The sequence below is a fragment of the Budorcas taxicolor genome, chromosome 13 (genome assembly GCF_023091745.1).
Source record: "Budorcas taxicolor isolate Tak-1 chromosome 13, Takin1.1, whole genome shotgun sequence".
Classification (NCBI taxonomy): Eukaryota; Metazoa; Chordata; class Mammalia; order Artiodactyla; family Bovidae; genus Budorcas; species Budorcas taxicolor.
The window spans coordinates 25,246,216-25,262,435 of NC_068922.1; the positions used below are offsets into that span (position 1 = coordinate 25,246,216).

The 16,220-nt window shown below is 36.3% G+C and overlaps 1 protein-coding gene across 1 annotated transcript in view; it reads right to left on the reverse strand.

The window, feature by feature from the left end:
• Positions 1–16,220, reverse strand: part of ARHGAP21 (Rho GTPase activating protein 21) — a 131,369-nt gene that overhangs the window by 40,056 nt on the left and 75,093 nt on the right. The window contains exons 5-7 of the mRNA XM_052650710.1: positions 6,282–6,374; positions 3,900–3,978; positions 985–1,039 (exon numbers count right to left, since the gene is read on the reverse strand). Coding sequence (XP_052506670.1) covers positions 985–1,039; positions 3,900–3,978; positions 6,282–6,374 — 227 coding nt within the window. The remainder of the gene's footprint in view (positions 1–984; positions 1,040–3,899; positions 3,979–6,281; positions 6,375–16,220) is intronic.

A 16,220-nucleotide genomic window follows, 5' to 3' on the forward strand; every position in this document is an offset into this window, starting at 1 on the left:
CCATTAGTTCTAAGTAAAACAGCAATGCTGCTGCTGCTGCTGCTGCTAAGTCGCTTCAGGTGTGTCCGACTCTTCACGACCTCATGGACTGCAGCCTACCAGGCTCCTCCATCCATGGGATTTTCCAGGCAAGAACACTGGAGTGGGTTGCCATTGCCTTCTCCGAAACAGCAATGACAATTCTCTAAAAGGAAGTTTTCTAAAAATCACAAACTTCAGCAGCCACTACTGTTTCCCCAATCTAATTGTTTTATTCTGCTGAACTACAAAAGTCAACTGAGGAAAAGTATTCCTGAACGAAATTTGTCTTTTTTTACCATCAGCAATATCTGAGTTTAATAAAGGAGTTGAATACTCCATTCAATTTGTTTTCTTTCTCAAGAGGAAAAAGGTATTTTAAGACAAATGCTATAGGTTTTCAGCTATCTAATTTCATTCCCTCTCTAAGATGTTAACATATTTTTCCCTTAAGGTGTGGCCTGTACTCATTGCGAACATTCCTTCTAATGGAATGAATGGATACTGTTGAAAATTGTTTGGTAAGTTAATTTATAAGCAGTAATACTTACTGAAAAAATAAGAAATGGCTTTCATAAAACTTCTGACTTTATAATTTTTTTAAAAAGTCTAATTCCTGGGAATATTCACTTGCATTCTGAGGTTTGGCTTTGGTCAAAGGAATAATCTAGAATGCAACACTGGGGCAAACAAACTCTTTAGGAATCTCATTCCAAATGACAACAGCAAGTTTACTGTGAAATTAATAAAACATTCTCATGTTGCTTAACTGTAAAAAATTGACAATGGTCTGTGTCTGTCTGTCTCTCTCTCTCTTTGGTAAACTGTAAAGAAAAACAGAGTGTTTAAAGGTTTTCCCCTTTAGAATCTTTTTCAAAAAAATCTAATTTACCTCTATCTTTAGAGAATTTTTATTAACATTCATAACTATAAAACAATCCACATATTTAAACAAATAAAACTTACCACTTGGAGAATGTCTTCATCTTTTGGCATAACACTAAGTTCCAATGTTGTATCACTAAAATTGAATATACATAAACTATTTTAGGGGGGGGCAAAAATTATACAAGAAGGACATAAAGGAAAAAAAGAGGTAACTCAGGTATTTTTATGAGTTTAACTTGCAGATTTTAAAAATCTTTACTTTCAAATCCAAATCATTAAAATGAAAAGCAATACTTTTTATGCATATATAATAATTACGTACATATGTTTGAGCTATTCAGAATTGGTCAAGTGTTCTTTACAACATGCTTCTAATTTAGAAACACCAAGTATATTACTTGTATTGAATATTCCTGGAACAAAACTCATCAATATATAATTATGTATTCCTTAATCTCAGGTCACAGAACAAATTACAAATTTTTACTACATAGTCTCACTGTTTATCAAGTTAAAAACCCATTAACATGAAAATAATCAAAGAACCCTCAAATTTAACATTTTAAGCAATACTACGCATCCTAATTTTGAAATATTCCCTCTTGGCCTCAGAAGGGAAGGAAATAAGAGTTCACCATCACAATCATCAAAACGATGCTTTATCTTTAAAAACCATACAGCATCTCAACTATTTGTTTTCTTCTCCATGGTTTAATTTAGTGCTTTTATAGAAATAGCTCAAAGTCTCATTTTATTTTGGTACTGCAAGTGTCCTGTTGAAATAATAGACAAGTTTCTCTAGGTTTAAAACAGCTCAAAGGGAAAAATTATATTGAGTCCTGTGATATCAGAATTACACTGAGATATGCAAGGATAGTGGTGCTGTCCCCAGCTAGGGCTTCAGTATCTATCCTAACAATACTGGATAGATTTCCCCCCAATACAATCATGAGATTAAGAAACAAACAACAAAAAACCCAAAATCTAATAATTTACTGGTGTCTCTATTTGAACCCTTATTTTTAGGTTCATAAATGCAAAGAGAATAGTAAACCAGTAAGAACCACAGGTTCAAATAAATTCTACTAAGAAAATATGTAAGTACTTGAATTTCAACATTTAGAGTTGGTAGAAAATACATACTGATGCTTAGATAAATTCTTCTGCAAGGATACATTTTTACATTAATACACTGCAGAATCTCAATGGCTTTGTGCTGCATTAATCCATTTGCTACCAACTGCAGACAAAAGGAACACAATTTTTTAAAAGAAAAATAAGATCATGAAAAAAAAACATTTATTGAATTTATTTATTTAATTTTTCAAATTGCTTTACTGGTGAAAAATTAAGACTGTCATTCCAAAATGTTATTATCGTGAAAGATGAACTGCATCAGTAACCAAAAAAAAATAATAATAATAATAATGTGGAGTTTGAGGAAAACAAAGATTAAATTATGGTTGTTTTGGGAAAATGGTACTTTTAAAGATGATATGTTAAGAAATACCCTGAAAACTCTTAAATTATAGGTTGACAAAACATATTGTTATATTTATCATGATCTAAATTATTTTCAAAAAGAAAATTTGGGTAGATCTCCCCACTGCCTCTGAGGGAGGCTTTCAATTCTTCACCAGTCCCCAGGTTTCCTCAATACTTAAGATCAAATAGGTGTCACTCAGGAACACCTAGAATCCAATAGTAAAAAGAATACTCTGAAATCAATAAATCATGATCACCCAGCTCTGAGAGTGGCAACGTATTAGGGCATTTGTGTAAATCGTTGTTGCTGCTTAGTCGCTCAGTCTTGTCCAACTCTTTGCAACGCCATGGACTGTAGCCTGCCAGGCGCCTCTGTCCATGGGATTTTCCAGGCAAGAAGACTGGAGTGGGTTGCCATTTCCTCCTCCAGGGATCTTCCTGACCCAGGGACTGAATCTGTGTCTCTTGTGTCTCCTGCATTGGCAGGCAAATTCTTTGCCCGCTGAGCCACTGGGGAAGCCCACTGGAGAAGCTGGAGTGGGATGCCATTTCCTCCTCCAGGGGATCTTTCCAACCCAGGAATTGGACCTGCATCTCTTGCATCTTCTGCATTGGCAGGCAGGATTTTTACCACTGACGTCACCAAGGATCCTCGTGTAAATAAGTGAGATTATAGCATGAACTGCTTCAGACATGGTTAGAGGAGCTTGATAGAGGTCTTCAGAAAACAGTGAACTTCAATTTAATTACAGGCCACTGAGTGTGGCTAATATAAAGCAATAGGTCACCTAAAAGTTACTGTATTTGAATCTGGGTAGCACCTCTTGTGATGATGATCTGGAAATCAGACCCTAGTAGAGTCATGGCTTATTCTTGATCAAAATTTAATATGGCAACCTCTTTGGCTTTTGATTTCTGTATTTGTACTTTAAAAAAGTCTAGGTGTGTGACAGAGAGAAAGAGAGTTGGACTAAATTATTTTTATAGTCAGTCACTCTATAAATACTATTCTACCTCTAAAACTCAAAATCCTATTCTGCAGACAGTAGGCAGACAAGTGGATTAAAACATGATTTCTTGTGGTCTTTGTTAAAACAAATGAACCTGAGCCAAGAATATTATTCAGTAAACTATTTAAAGATAAGTTATCTTAGTAGTTTTAAAATAAACTATATATGCAAGTATTTCTATACATATTATAAACAAATTTGATTGTCACTTCAAATAAAAGTAAGAAACTTAATGGCAAATCTAAAATGTATGCCTCTCAGGCTCAAAAGGATTTTAATTACAAATCTAGTAAATTTGCCAAAACAAAGCCACCAAATACGCCATCCTCTGGTAGTACGCTCTCGGCAACTTTCAAATGCATTTTCAACTTTAAAGGAAGGTGTCCTATCTTTACATCAAATCAGCTTCTTATAGGAATACAATATTGTATTAAGTCTACTTTCTTCATTGATTTATAAAACCCATCTTTGGCCAAAATTAATCATGTCAAGACTTACCTGTTCTGGATTAAAGCAATTACTTGAGAATAGGTCTTTCCAATAACACTTTCTCCATTGACTTTTATAATTCGATCACCTTCAAAGAGGAATTAAAAAAACACATGAGGAATTCCTTTACAATGTCATTTCTGAGTACTTTTGTAATACTTCCTGAGTAATATACTTATTTTTGATATATCCTTGCTCATTGTTTTGTAAAGTATCTTTTATAAAAGTGATCCTAAATTTTAATATATCCAGCTTATGAGACATAACAATGTTTTAAATGAAGAGTGCAGCAACTGATGAATTTAGAAACCTCAAAAAGTATTTTATCTCTAAATATTTATATATTTATATAAATAAATCCCCTAACTTTATTTATTTATTTTTTAAGTTTTTTGGCTCTGCAGTGCAATATGTGGAATCTTAGCTCCTCAACCAGGGACACAGCCCTGGTGTGGAGTCTTAACCACCGGACCACAAGGGAAGTTCAGCGTCCTCCAATTTTAGTCCAACTAATTTCTTTGTCGTATTCTCCCAATCTCTTTAGTTTACTGATTAGTGCTACACTGCAGAACTTAAATATGGGTATGCACATGGGTTTGACTTTATATATATTAACTTGTTCTTCATTTTAATGGGGTAAAGGATGTCTGGATGACACAAAAAAATTCAATGGAGCATAAAAGAAAATAAATGAGAGAAAGGACAAGGGAAAGAAGAAAATAGAAAAAATGTACTTTTCATGTGCCTGGCACAGCCCCTCAACTATGACCAAAAAAACAACTAACAAATTGACAGTGCATCCTAATATATCTTAGGAATGACACCCAATACTTATACTTGTAGCTGAAAAGATATTTTAATCAAAAGGCAGTGAAAGATAGTTTTTCATTAATTCCCATTTTAAATTATCTCATGTTTAAAAACAAGAGAAAGGGGTAACTATTTTAGTGTGTGCATTACTCTAAACTAACTCCTAGCTAGTTTTTATGAAAATCATAAGTCACAGAATATTTTAGAACAAACAGACCACACCCTGCAGATATGCAGCTGGGCTTGCTTGCATTGCACTGGAGACTTCAGTTACTCTTTGGGGACTTGGAGGGATGGAATGAATTGGGAGATTGGGATTGACACATATACACTACTGATACGATGTATAAGATAGATAACTAATGAGAATTCTACTCTATAGCAGAGGGAACTGTACTTGATGCACTAAGGGGTGTAAATGGGAAGGAAATCCAACACAGAGGGGTTTTATATATATAAGTATAGCCAATTCACTTTGCTGCACAGCAGAAACTAACACAACACTATAAAGCAACTATACTGATAAAAATTTTTTAAATAAAGAAAATTTACCATTTTAACCAAAAAATAAGCTACTCTTTGTGGTGGAATGAACTAATTCATCTCTGGCAGGCCAGGCTCTTCTGGAATTTGGAGCGTCAAGATTATTTTAATTAGATCAATAAATATCTTCATCATTTTACTATCTTGTTCACCTTTGTCAAAATTAAATGTATGCAAAATAGGTTGTTTTAAAGGGCCTCTGAGAGTCCATTATTAAGTGGTAACTAAAAGTGCCCGTTTTTTTGAAATTAAAAGATCCTTGCTCCTTGGAAAAAAACCTATGACAAACCTAGACAGTATATTAAAAAGCAGAGACATCACGGACCTTTGCCAACAAAGGTCTGTTTAGTCAAAGCTATGGTTTTTCCAGTAGTCATGTATGGATGTGAGAGTTGGACTACAACGAAGGCTGAATGCCAAAGAATTGACAGTTCTGAACTCTGGTGCTGGAGAAGACTCTTCAGAGTCTCTTGGACAGAAAGGAGATCAAAACAGTCAATCCTAAAGGAAATCAACCCTGAATATTCATTGGAAGGACTGATGCTGAAGTTGAAGCTCCAATACTTTGGCCATGTGATGCAAAGAGCTGATTCATTGGAAAAGACCCTGGGAAAAGATGCTGGGAAAAACTGAGGGCAAGAGAAAAGGGCAATGGTTGAGAGGATGAGATGGTTGGATGGCATCACTGACTCAATGGATGTGAGTTTGAGCAAACTCATGGAAATAGTGATGGAAAGAGTAGCCTGGCGTGCTGCAGTACATGGGTCGCAAAGAGTCAGACACCACTTAGCAACTGAACAACAACAAAAGTGCCCACAAGTTGCATGTGCATGTGCTAAGTTGCTCAGTTGCGTACAACTCTGTATTTCTGTCAGAATGTATCTATTTGGGTATCAGGAAGCATATAACTAACTAGGTCTCAGAAATAACTAATATGAAGAGGAAGAAAGAAACATACAGAAGGAGAAAGAAAACTATGGAAAATGAAATATGGAAGAAACAAAGTAAGAAATTTAGACTCTGTTTAGATATCAGCACCTGTGCATAATCCAGCTTCAAAAGCAGGTCCGCCCTCTTTCACCTGTTTAACAAAGATGGTGTCCATGGGTTCCAAGCGGTTTCTTTGTTTTCCTGTGGGAGAGAAAAGATCCAAGGCATGGTTTCACTTCACAATATTTTCATAAAATAGCAAAACAGGAAACTATGTTTAATTGAGACAATTAAGCCAACATCTTTTAATGAAGTGTTAACCACATATCCTGGATTTGAATGCTGAAGTCATTATTAAGAGTATTTCACAAACTCAAACATTTATTTTGCTTCTTTCATAACACAACCGCCACAGTAGCAATGGTTTCCATTTATTGGGAACATTCTGTATGTAAATTACTACACTAAATACTACCAGCCTGAGAGCTAATTTCCATAGTGAGTAAATATTACCATGGAACAAAAGTGGACACGGAGGCTCAGGGAGATTAAGTAAGTTCTCCAAGATCACAGAGCTAAGTTATACAGGTGGTGCTCAAGTCTACTGCCTTTTTTCTTTTTCCATTTGTTCAGTAATTTATTTTTATCAAGTCTACTGCTTTTTAATACTGCATGGTATTAAGCACTGAGGTCATAATGCTAAGTGAAGCAGTTCTTTCCCTTTAGGGATGCGGGAGGGAGACAGACCTATGAATGAAGAATGATACGACAGTATTAAAAAACAGACAAACACAACAGACAGTCATGGTGATGAGGAGCAGGTGATCAAATGGGAAAGTCAGGACTTCACCAACTGCTATCCATAGACCAGCTCACAGACTTGCTAAAAATCAATGTTTGGAATCCAATCAGAAATCTGCTTTGTCCACCATTTTCCCTGGTGATTCACCTACACACTAACATTTAAGAACAACTGACAGTTTCAATACACAGAAGTAAAAAAAAAAAGGAGTCATGGATGAGAGAACGTTTAAAGTAAGTGATAAGTACGAAGGAAGTACTGAGAGGGGACAAACAGGTAGATACTCAGAATGTGGTCCCCAGATTGGCAGTACTGACAAACCCAGGAAGTGTGTTCAGATCTACTGAATCAGAAACTAAAACAGAACACACAGCCCTGACTCCTTAAAAAGGATGTAACTGAGAAAATAATGCTTATACATGTATGGGATGAATTTAATCCATTTTGTTAGACTGCAATGCTGGGCAGAATTTGATTGAGTGTCAAATATAAAGAATCCATAATTGTCATATAAAACTTTTTTACATGAATTTTTATACATTGTACAGGATGCAGGGATCAAGACCATCCCCAAGGAAAAGAAATGTAAAAAGGCGAAATGGTTGTCCAAGGAGGCCTTACAAATAGCTGTAAAAAGAGAAGCAAAAGGCAAAGGAGAAGAGGAAAGATACACCTATTTGAATGCAGAGTTCCAAAGACTATCAAGAAGAGAGAAGAAAGCCTTCCTCAGAGATCAATGCAAAGAAAGAGGAAAACAATAGAATGGGAAAGACTAGAATCTCTTCAAGAAAATAAGAGATACCAAGGGAACATTTCATGCAAAGATGGGCACAATAAAAGACAGAAATGGTATGGACCTAACAGAAGCAGAAGATATTAAGAAGAGGTGGCAAGAATACACAGAACTATACAAAAAAGATCTTCATGACCCAGATAATCATAATGGTGTGAGCACCAACCTAGAGCTGGACATCCTGTAATGCAAAGTCAAGTGGGCCTTAGGAAGCATCATTATGAACAAAGCTAGTGGAGGTGATGGAATTCCAGTGGAACTATTTCAAATCCTGAAAGATGATGCTGTGAAAGTGCTGCATTCAATATGCAAGCAAATTTGGAAAACTCAGCAGTGGCCACAGGACTGGAAAAGGTCAGTTTTCATCCCAATCCCAAAGAAAGGCAATGCCAAAGAATGCTCAAACTACTGCACAACTGCACTCATTTCACACACTAGTAAAGTAATGCTCAAAATTTTCCAAGCCAAGCTTCAATAGTACATGAATCGTGAACCTCCAGATGTTCAAGCTGGATTTAGAAAAGGCAGAGGAACCAGAGATCAAATTGCCAACATCCGCTGGATCATCGAGAATTCCGGAAAAACATCTGCTTTCTTGACTATGCCAAAGCCTTTGACTGTGTGGACCACAACAAACTCTGGAAAATTCTTAAAGACATGGGAATACCAGACCACCTGACCTGCCTCTTGAGAAATCTGTATGCAGTTCAGGAAGCAACAGTTAGAACTGGACATGGAACAACAGACTGGTTCCAAATAGGGAAAGGAGTACGTCAAGGCTATATATTGTCAACCTGCTGATTTAACTTATATGCAGAGTATATCATGACAAATGCTGGGCTGGATGAAGCACCAGCTGGAATCAAGATTGCCAGGAGAAATATCAACAACCTCAGATATGCAGACGATACCACCCTTATGGCAGAAAGTGAAGAAGAACTAAAGAGCCTCTTATTGAAAGTGAAAGAGGAGAGTAAAAGTTGACTTAAAACTCAACATTAAGAAAACTAAGATCATGGTATCTGGTCCCATCACTTCATAGTGATGGGAACCAATGGAAACAGTGACAGACTTTATTTTGTGGGGGCTCCAAAATCACTGCAGATGGTGATTAAAAGATGCTTGCTCCTTGGAAGAAAAGTTATGACCAACCTGGACAGCGTATTAAAAAGCAGAGACATTACTTTGCCAACAAAGGTCCATCTAGTCAAAGCTATGGTTTTTTCAGTAGTCATGCATGGATATGAGAGTTGGACTATAAAGAAAGCTGAGAGCCAAAGAATGGATGTTTCTGAACTGTGGTGTTGGAGAAGACTCTTGAGAATCCCTTGGAGCTCTCTGCAAGGATATCCAACCAGTCCATTCCAAAGGAGATCAGTCCTGAGTGTTCACTGGAAGGACTGATGCTGAAGCTGAAACTCCAATACTTTGGCCACCTGATGAGAAGAACTGACTCATTTGAAAAGACCGTGATGCTGGGAAAGATTGAAGTCAGGAGGAGAAGGCGACGACAGAGGATGAGATGGCTGGATGGCATCACCGACTCAATGGACATGAGTTTGAGTAAACTCTGGGAGTTGGCAATGGACAGGGAGGCCTGGCGTGCTGCGGTCCATGGGGTCACAAAAAGCTGGACACCACTGAGTGGCTTGAAATGAACTGAACCACAAAAGTGACTCAAAAAAAAGAAACAAATAAAGCAACATCTATCATCAACTCCGCTTACATATTTAGCTATTTATTTTGAAAGAAAGCCTCTAAAAGTAGAGAATGTTAACTCTCCTTAAAATGCAACAAGACACAGTGGAAACTGCTTGTGCTTTTCCACAGAAGACAGGTATCCAAATTCCTTGCTTTGCCACTAGATAGTCCAGCTGTAATTAAATAAATTTTTTTACTTAAAGAAATGATTACTCTTTCTTTGATAGCATAGAGATATGTTTTAACATTCTTGAAAAGTTTCTAGGATTCAAAAGATAGCATATAAATGTGCTCAGCATAGCTTAAAAGTGAAGTGAAGTCGCTCAGTCGTGTCCGACTCTTTGCAACCCCATAGACTGTAGCCTACCAGGCTCCTCCGTCCACAGTATTTTCCAGGTAAGAGTACTGGAGTGGGTTGCCATTTCCTTCTCCAGAGGATCTTCCTGACCCAGGGATCGAACCCGCATTGTAGTCAGAGGCTTTACTGTCTGAGCCACCAGGGAAGCCTAGCATGGCTTATAACTGGAGCAATTTCTTAGTAAATGTGCATTTCCATTCACAGTGTTTAGATGAAGACTAGTCCCATGTTTTCAAGAATTAAAAACTTGAAAAGTCATAAAAATACACCTGCAAAGTAGCTATCATTCAATTTTTAAAACTATTTCTATTTATCAGATCTCTTCCCAAGGAAACTCTATAAACTCTCTATGTTTAGATGACCTAAAAATATTCTAAATCCTTTGGTCACTTTTCATTAGCTATGACAACCCCAACTGAAGGAAGTAAGAGAACTAAATGCTAGTTAACTCCCTACTACAAGGAAGAATGTTCTCATTCTGAAGAGATGTTTGTTGAAATACTTAGGGATGAAGTATTAGTAATCATCAATTATCATATTTTATTATTATATTGTTACATTTCCATTATTATAATGAGAAGGATATCTGCAACATAATTTTCAAATGATCTGAAGGAAAAAAATAAACCTAAATAGCCAGACACTCAGACACACATATGGATGGACAGATAAAGCAAATATATCTTAAACATGTTAATTGTGGAATACAGACAGACAGACAGGGCATTTGCTGTACTCTGAAAATTATAATACAGAGTTTGGAAATTTTTTCTGTATGTGCCAAGCTTTTACTTCACAGAACTGGTCATCCACTACTTACAATTACACATTTATTCATTTACACGTTGCTTGTTTGTCTTTTCAACTAAAATGAAGAGTAGGGATTTTTGTCACGTTCACTGATGCTCAGAGACCTAACAATGCCTGGCACAGAATGGACATTCAATAAATCATTGCTCAATAAATGAACAAATTTCTTATTTAAATCTTACATCAAGCTTTCTCTTACAACTAGTTTGAACAAGAAAAAAAATTCTTTTCAATTTAAGTCACTTAAAATGCAAACACTTAATTCCAAACAAGTTGGTAATCAGGCTAGGTCCTTATGTAGCCAACTCAACATTCACAGCAGTGGGTGTTTAAAGAAAACCATTTACTTTTTACTTGGCTAGAGATTTGAAGGTTTAATAAGTTTTGCTGTATCAAGTCATTGCTTCATGAAAAGATTTATATAATAAAAGAAAGGACACATTTTTCTTTTTATTAATGACTTGCAGTCCACCATGTCCCAAAGGTGATTATATCATACCTACATTTAAAAAAACACAAAAATATAAATGACTATTAGTGACTTCTACAAAATAGTAAAAAGCTGGCTATATAGCAATATAGTGACTTCCGAAAGTTCTTATAGGAACTTTCTTTTTTTAAATATAAACTTATTTATTTTAATTGGAGGTTAATTACTTTCACTTACACAGAATAAATGCAGTTCAAAGTAATTTGGTTTTAATTTCTATAAAGGAAACAATAACTTGGCAATGACTACCACTATAAATTCAGAGCGACTTTGCCACATATTGACCAATCCTTCAATATACTGTGCCTGAAAATACATGAAGATGGAGTACACTAAAAGAAGGGCCGGCCTTACAGTAAACACTATTTTAACTGCTAAGAGTTGTACTCTGATCCTTCTTGTTCACTTTCCTTTTTAGACTCTCTACAGAATTCTGACTTGCTATTACTACTATAGATATTATCCAATTTCTTCTGGACAACAGAAAATCTTCCCAGAGGCATCCATTAATTACAGACAGGTTTACTAAGAAAGATCCCTCTCTTCAATTTCTATATGCCTTGACTTTAAGTCTTATGTTAAACACATAGTTCATTAATTTTAAGAGTGTCTTCTTTTTAATATATGCTCTCTGATATTCCACTAGAACTGGAAATCACAAGCATCAAATTTAAAGTCTGTGTTGTTCAATCTCCTTTGCCTTTGGTTTTTTACAATCAATTTCTAGACATGCAAAACTAAAAGTCCAACCCTGTGGCGATTCTTCAGGAAAATTCACCCCTTACTTCCCTGTAGGATCATTTGGCGGAGTTAGTGGCTTCCTTGGCCATTCTCAGTAAAAGGTCTCTTTCAATTCTGCATGCGTAGTTTATAATTTCTTAGTTTTCTAAAGACATTACTCAAGCGTCATTTCCTTACCAGAAGAAAAGGGAAATGTGTCTTTTTAGCACACACATGTAACTAAATCCTTCTGTCTTTGAGAAAAGGAAGAAGATGGTGGTGATCTTATGTGAATGAGAATGGCTAAAATGGGCATGTACTCCAGGAAAGTCCCATTTTATTCTATTTTGCCACTTAACATACAATTAGTAAAGGCTTAGATAAGAAGATGTAAAAAGCATATATGAAGTTACTTGAAGGTGAAAGTGACACTTTGAAATCAGAAAGAATGCAAATACTTTTACATTTCAGTAAATATGATTAGTTGGGGGGGAACAACTAAAAGAAACAATAATGACTAGGTAGTAGCTGCCATCCAAACACTGAATGAGCATCCAGGTGGGCATGATTTTTACTCTCCATATCCCGTACAATGTAGCAGTCAACAGCTTGAGACCTATGACCGGATTACAGGGTTTAAAATCCCAGCTCTACCACGTACTTTCCAAGAAGGGTTACTGGATTTTGCAAAAATTATTGTCTATCAGAAATTCAAATGTAATTCAGCATCCTATGTTTTTATCTGGCAATCCCATCCTCAAGGGGTTTTAAACAAATGATTTGTTGGTGCCCCGGTTAACTCATGGGAAAATGAGAATGATGATCATTTATTTATTTTCACCTGGCAAGGTTGTTGTAAGGATTAGAAGAGAGAATCCATTAACATATTTATATAATGCTTCATACAAGTAGGTTTTTAAGGAATGTTACTACTATGCTAAGTCTGATGATAACCCTTTAGGTTTACGTAGAGAGCAGGGGTGAATGAGGCCAGGGACACAGCACTGTCACAGGGTCAGGGCATGATTAAATACTGGTCTAGAGAGGAACGATACAAACTTAACCATCATAGCAGAGGGAAGCTGAAGAGCAGAAACCAAAGAACAACGAAAAAAAGAAGGGAGACTGCACTAAAACATTTCCAGTAACTCTGACACAAACTACAAATCTGCCTTAAAGAGTGTGTGTGCGCGCAGTCATTCAGCCACATCTGATTCTTTGGGATCCCAAGGACTGTAGCCCTCCAGGTTCCTCTGTCCACAGAATTCTCCAGGCAAGGATACTGGCATGGGTTGCCATTTCCTTCTCCAGGGGATCTTCCCGACCCAGGGATTGAATCCATGACTTCAGCATCTCCCGCACTGGCAGGAGGTTTCTTTACCACTGAGGCATCTAGGAAGCCCAGTGTATTAAAGAAATTGTGTCTAAAAGCCAGAAGCTCTAATGACCCTCTTCTCTGGAGAACGCTAAAACCTAAAACAATTGGATTTAAATTGTTTCAAAATTTGAAATATGAAGTACACAGAGCAAGAAGACTAAAGCAAACCGATTATTCTCCGAAGCAACAGATTTTGAACTATACCAGTTACAAATGAGAGCCTATAGTGAAGACACACAGAGGGATAGATCAGGGAATCCTATAGTTCTCTGTTCCCTACAGGGACAAGAGAAATGTATTTCTTAGCAGTTAAAATAAAAAAAAATTCTTTAAACAAAGAAATACCATCTTACATTTCAACCAAAAGCAAAGCAGCAGAAAACAATGGCAATTACTCAGATTGAGATTTTTTTTTAATTTTCCTTCTCTCTCAGAGTTCACAAACATGCTATCAAACAACTTTTTAAATGAAAACAAATCTGTTTTCATAATGACGGATTTTTTATCTATTTCTTTGCTATTAAAAAAAGAGAGAGAGAGAGAGACAAAAACAAAGAAATGCTCTTCCTATCTCTACACAAGAAAAGGCTGTTGAAATTAAACTGGGCTTAATATGAAAGTTAGATAAGCCTTAGAAGGCATGTGCTCTCCACAAAGGCAGAAAGCTAAAGAGGTCACATAATGGAATGCTAAGGCTCCAGGCATTAATTATTTAAAGAAAATCAATTAAATAGCTCATTGAAATTAAAATCTATTTTTCAGACCCCTAATAATTGAAACCCTGTAGATTGAGACAGCTATATCAAAGTTAAATGTGAATAATGAAAAATGATCTTTGCTTCGCTTTGCTGGGCTGTAGATCGCTACAGGCGAAGAAAGAAAAAAACAAACCCAGGGCGTAGGGAAGCACGTACTAAGCCTAAGTTTAGGAATATGGCTCTACTAAGGCAGAAGTGATAAATAAGAAATTCAGACTAGTAATTACATCTGGGGGGACGAGAATAGAAAAGAAACTGTATAGAAAGGCCTTAGTCATATTTGTAATAATTTATGTCTTAGAGAAAGACAGAGAGGAATGAGGTGGTGCTGAAATATTAGGATGACATAGGTAGTAAGCATTTGGAAGTTACATTTCCCCTCTATTTTTCTGTTTGCCTGAAATATTTTATAGCTCCTTTTAAATTGTTGAGAACAGACTTCTAAAAAAAAGAAGAAAACAGGCTTCTAATTTTGATTTTAGGGGTCTGGTTCGCTAATGGCATACAAAACACTTTTAGAGCCTAACAGACTGTTTAACATCAAAAATCCACATGTATCAATGATGAATATACATCTTATATGAAAATTAAGTAGAATCCAATGCAAGAGGACTGTCATGGCAGATTACTGGCTCCTTTTCTCTTCTCTTCTCTTCCCTGTAAAGGCAGAAGCACTGAGAGAAAAAAAAGATCGCATTCCAGCTTTCTAAACCTAAGTGTTTCCAAACTTCCACTTAAGACAATTCTCATTTCCACAGTGATGCCTAGTACTTTAAATTTTATCTCCCAGGCCTCCAATCTGTTGTCCAACAAATCTTATGAGCTTTAAAGTCCAAATACCAATAGTCTCTAGACAATGTGTCACCTGTCAGGTCTCAATCACATTTCATCCATTATAAGCAAACACACACTTGCGATTCAAACTCATCTTCAAACAATGTCAAATGGAACAAAGCAAAGCAAGAAAATCTGCTAAATATTAATATACAGATCATGTTCTAACTTAATCATAACAAACTTTCTTTCTACCCACACCAGTCTGATTTTTTTGTTTACTTTTTAGTGTGGAAAATGTCTAGAATTTACAAAAGTAGAGAAAAACAGTAGAATAACCTCTGGCCATGAACATAATTTAAATAATTATTCAAAATCTGTCATCTTGTTTCATTTAAACTCAAATTTTCTTCCTAAAGTATTTTAGTGCAAATCCTAGGTATCATGTCAATTCATTCATAAATACTTTAAATATGTCAGCATGATTACTAACATATCAGAACTTTACTTCCTGCTCCTTGGAAACAAAGCTATGACAAACCTAGACAGCATAGTAAAAAGCACAGACATCACTTTGTTAACAAAGATCCATATAGTTAAAGCTATGGTTTTTTCAGTAGTCATATACAGATGTGAGAGTTGGACTATAAAGAAGGCTGAGCACTGAAGAACTGATGCTTTCAAACTCTGGTGCTGGAGAAGACTCTTGAGAGTCCCTTGGACAGCAAGGAGATCAAACCAGTCAATCCTAAAGGAAATCAATCCTGAATATTCATTGGAAGGACTGATGCTGACGCTGAAGCTACAATTCATTGGCCACCTGATGCGAAGAGCCCACTCATTGGAAAAGATTCTGATGCTGTGAAAGATTGAGGGCAGGAGGAGAAGGGGGTGACAGAGGACAAAATAGTTGGATGGCATCACTGACTCAATGGATATGAGTTTGAGCAAGGCCCGGGAGACAGCGAAGGACAGGGAAGCCAGGTGTTCTGCAGTTCATGGGGGTCACAAAGAGTCGGACACGATTTAGTGACCAAACAACAATGAAGGAAAGATATAATCTGTTCACAGTTCTCCATACTATATAGTTATCTTGCACAACGTGTATCATATAAACTGACAACAAACCCGAGACTTCCTTACCTCAATCTCCCTAAAAGCCTAACATTAAGGCAAAGTATTTCATGACATAGAAATGTTAGCACCAAAAGCTATGAAACAAATTTAGAAAGGTCTCACATGTAAAATCACACCGAAAAAAAAAACCCTAAAATTAAGTTGTGGAACGAGTGGAATGCTCTATCTATGTATTCAAGTTCAGTGATGTCCTATATACAAGAGAATATACACCACATGAAAATCTCTGGCACACAGAACAGTGTCTGGCATACAGTGGACGTTCTGTAAATATTACAGCTGATTGTTTCAAATTAAAGTCCTGGTAAATGCCAATAGCAAGACTG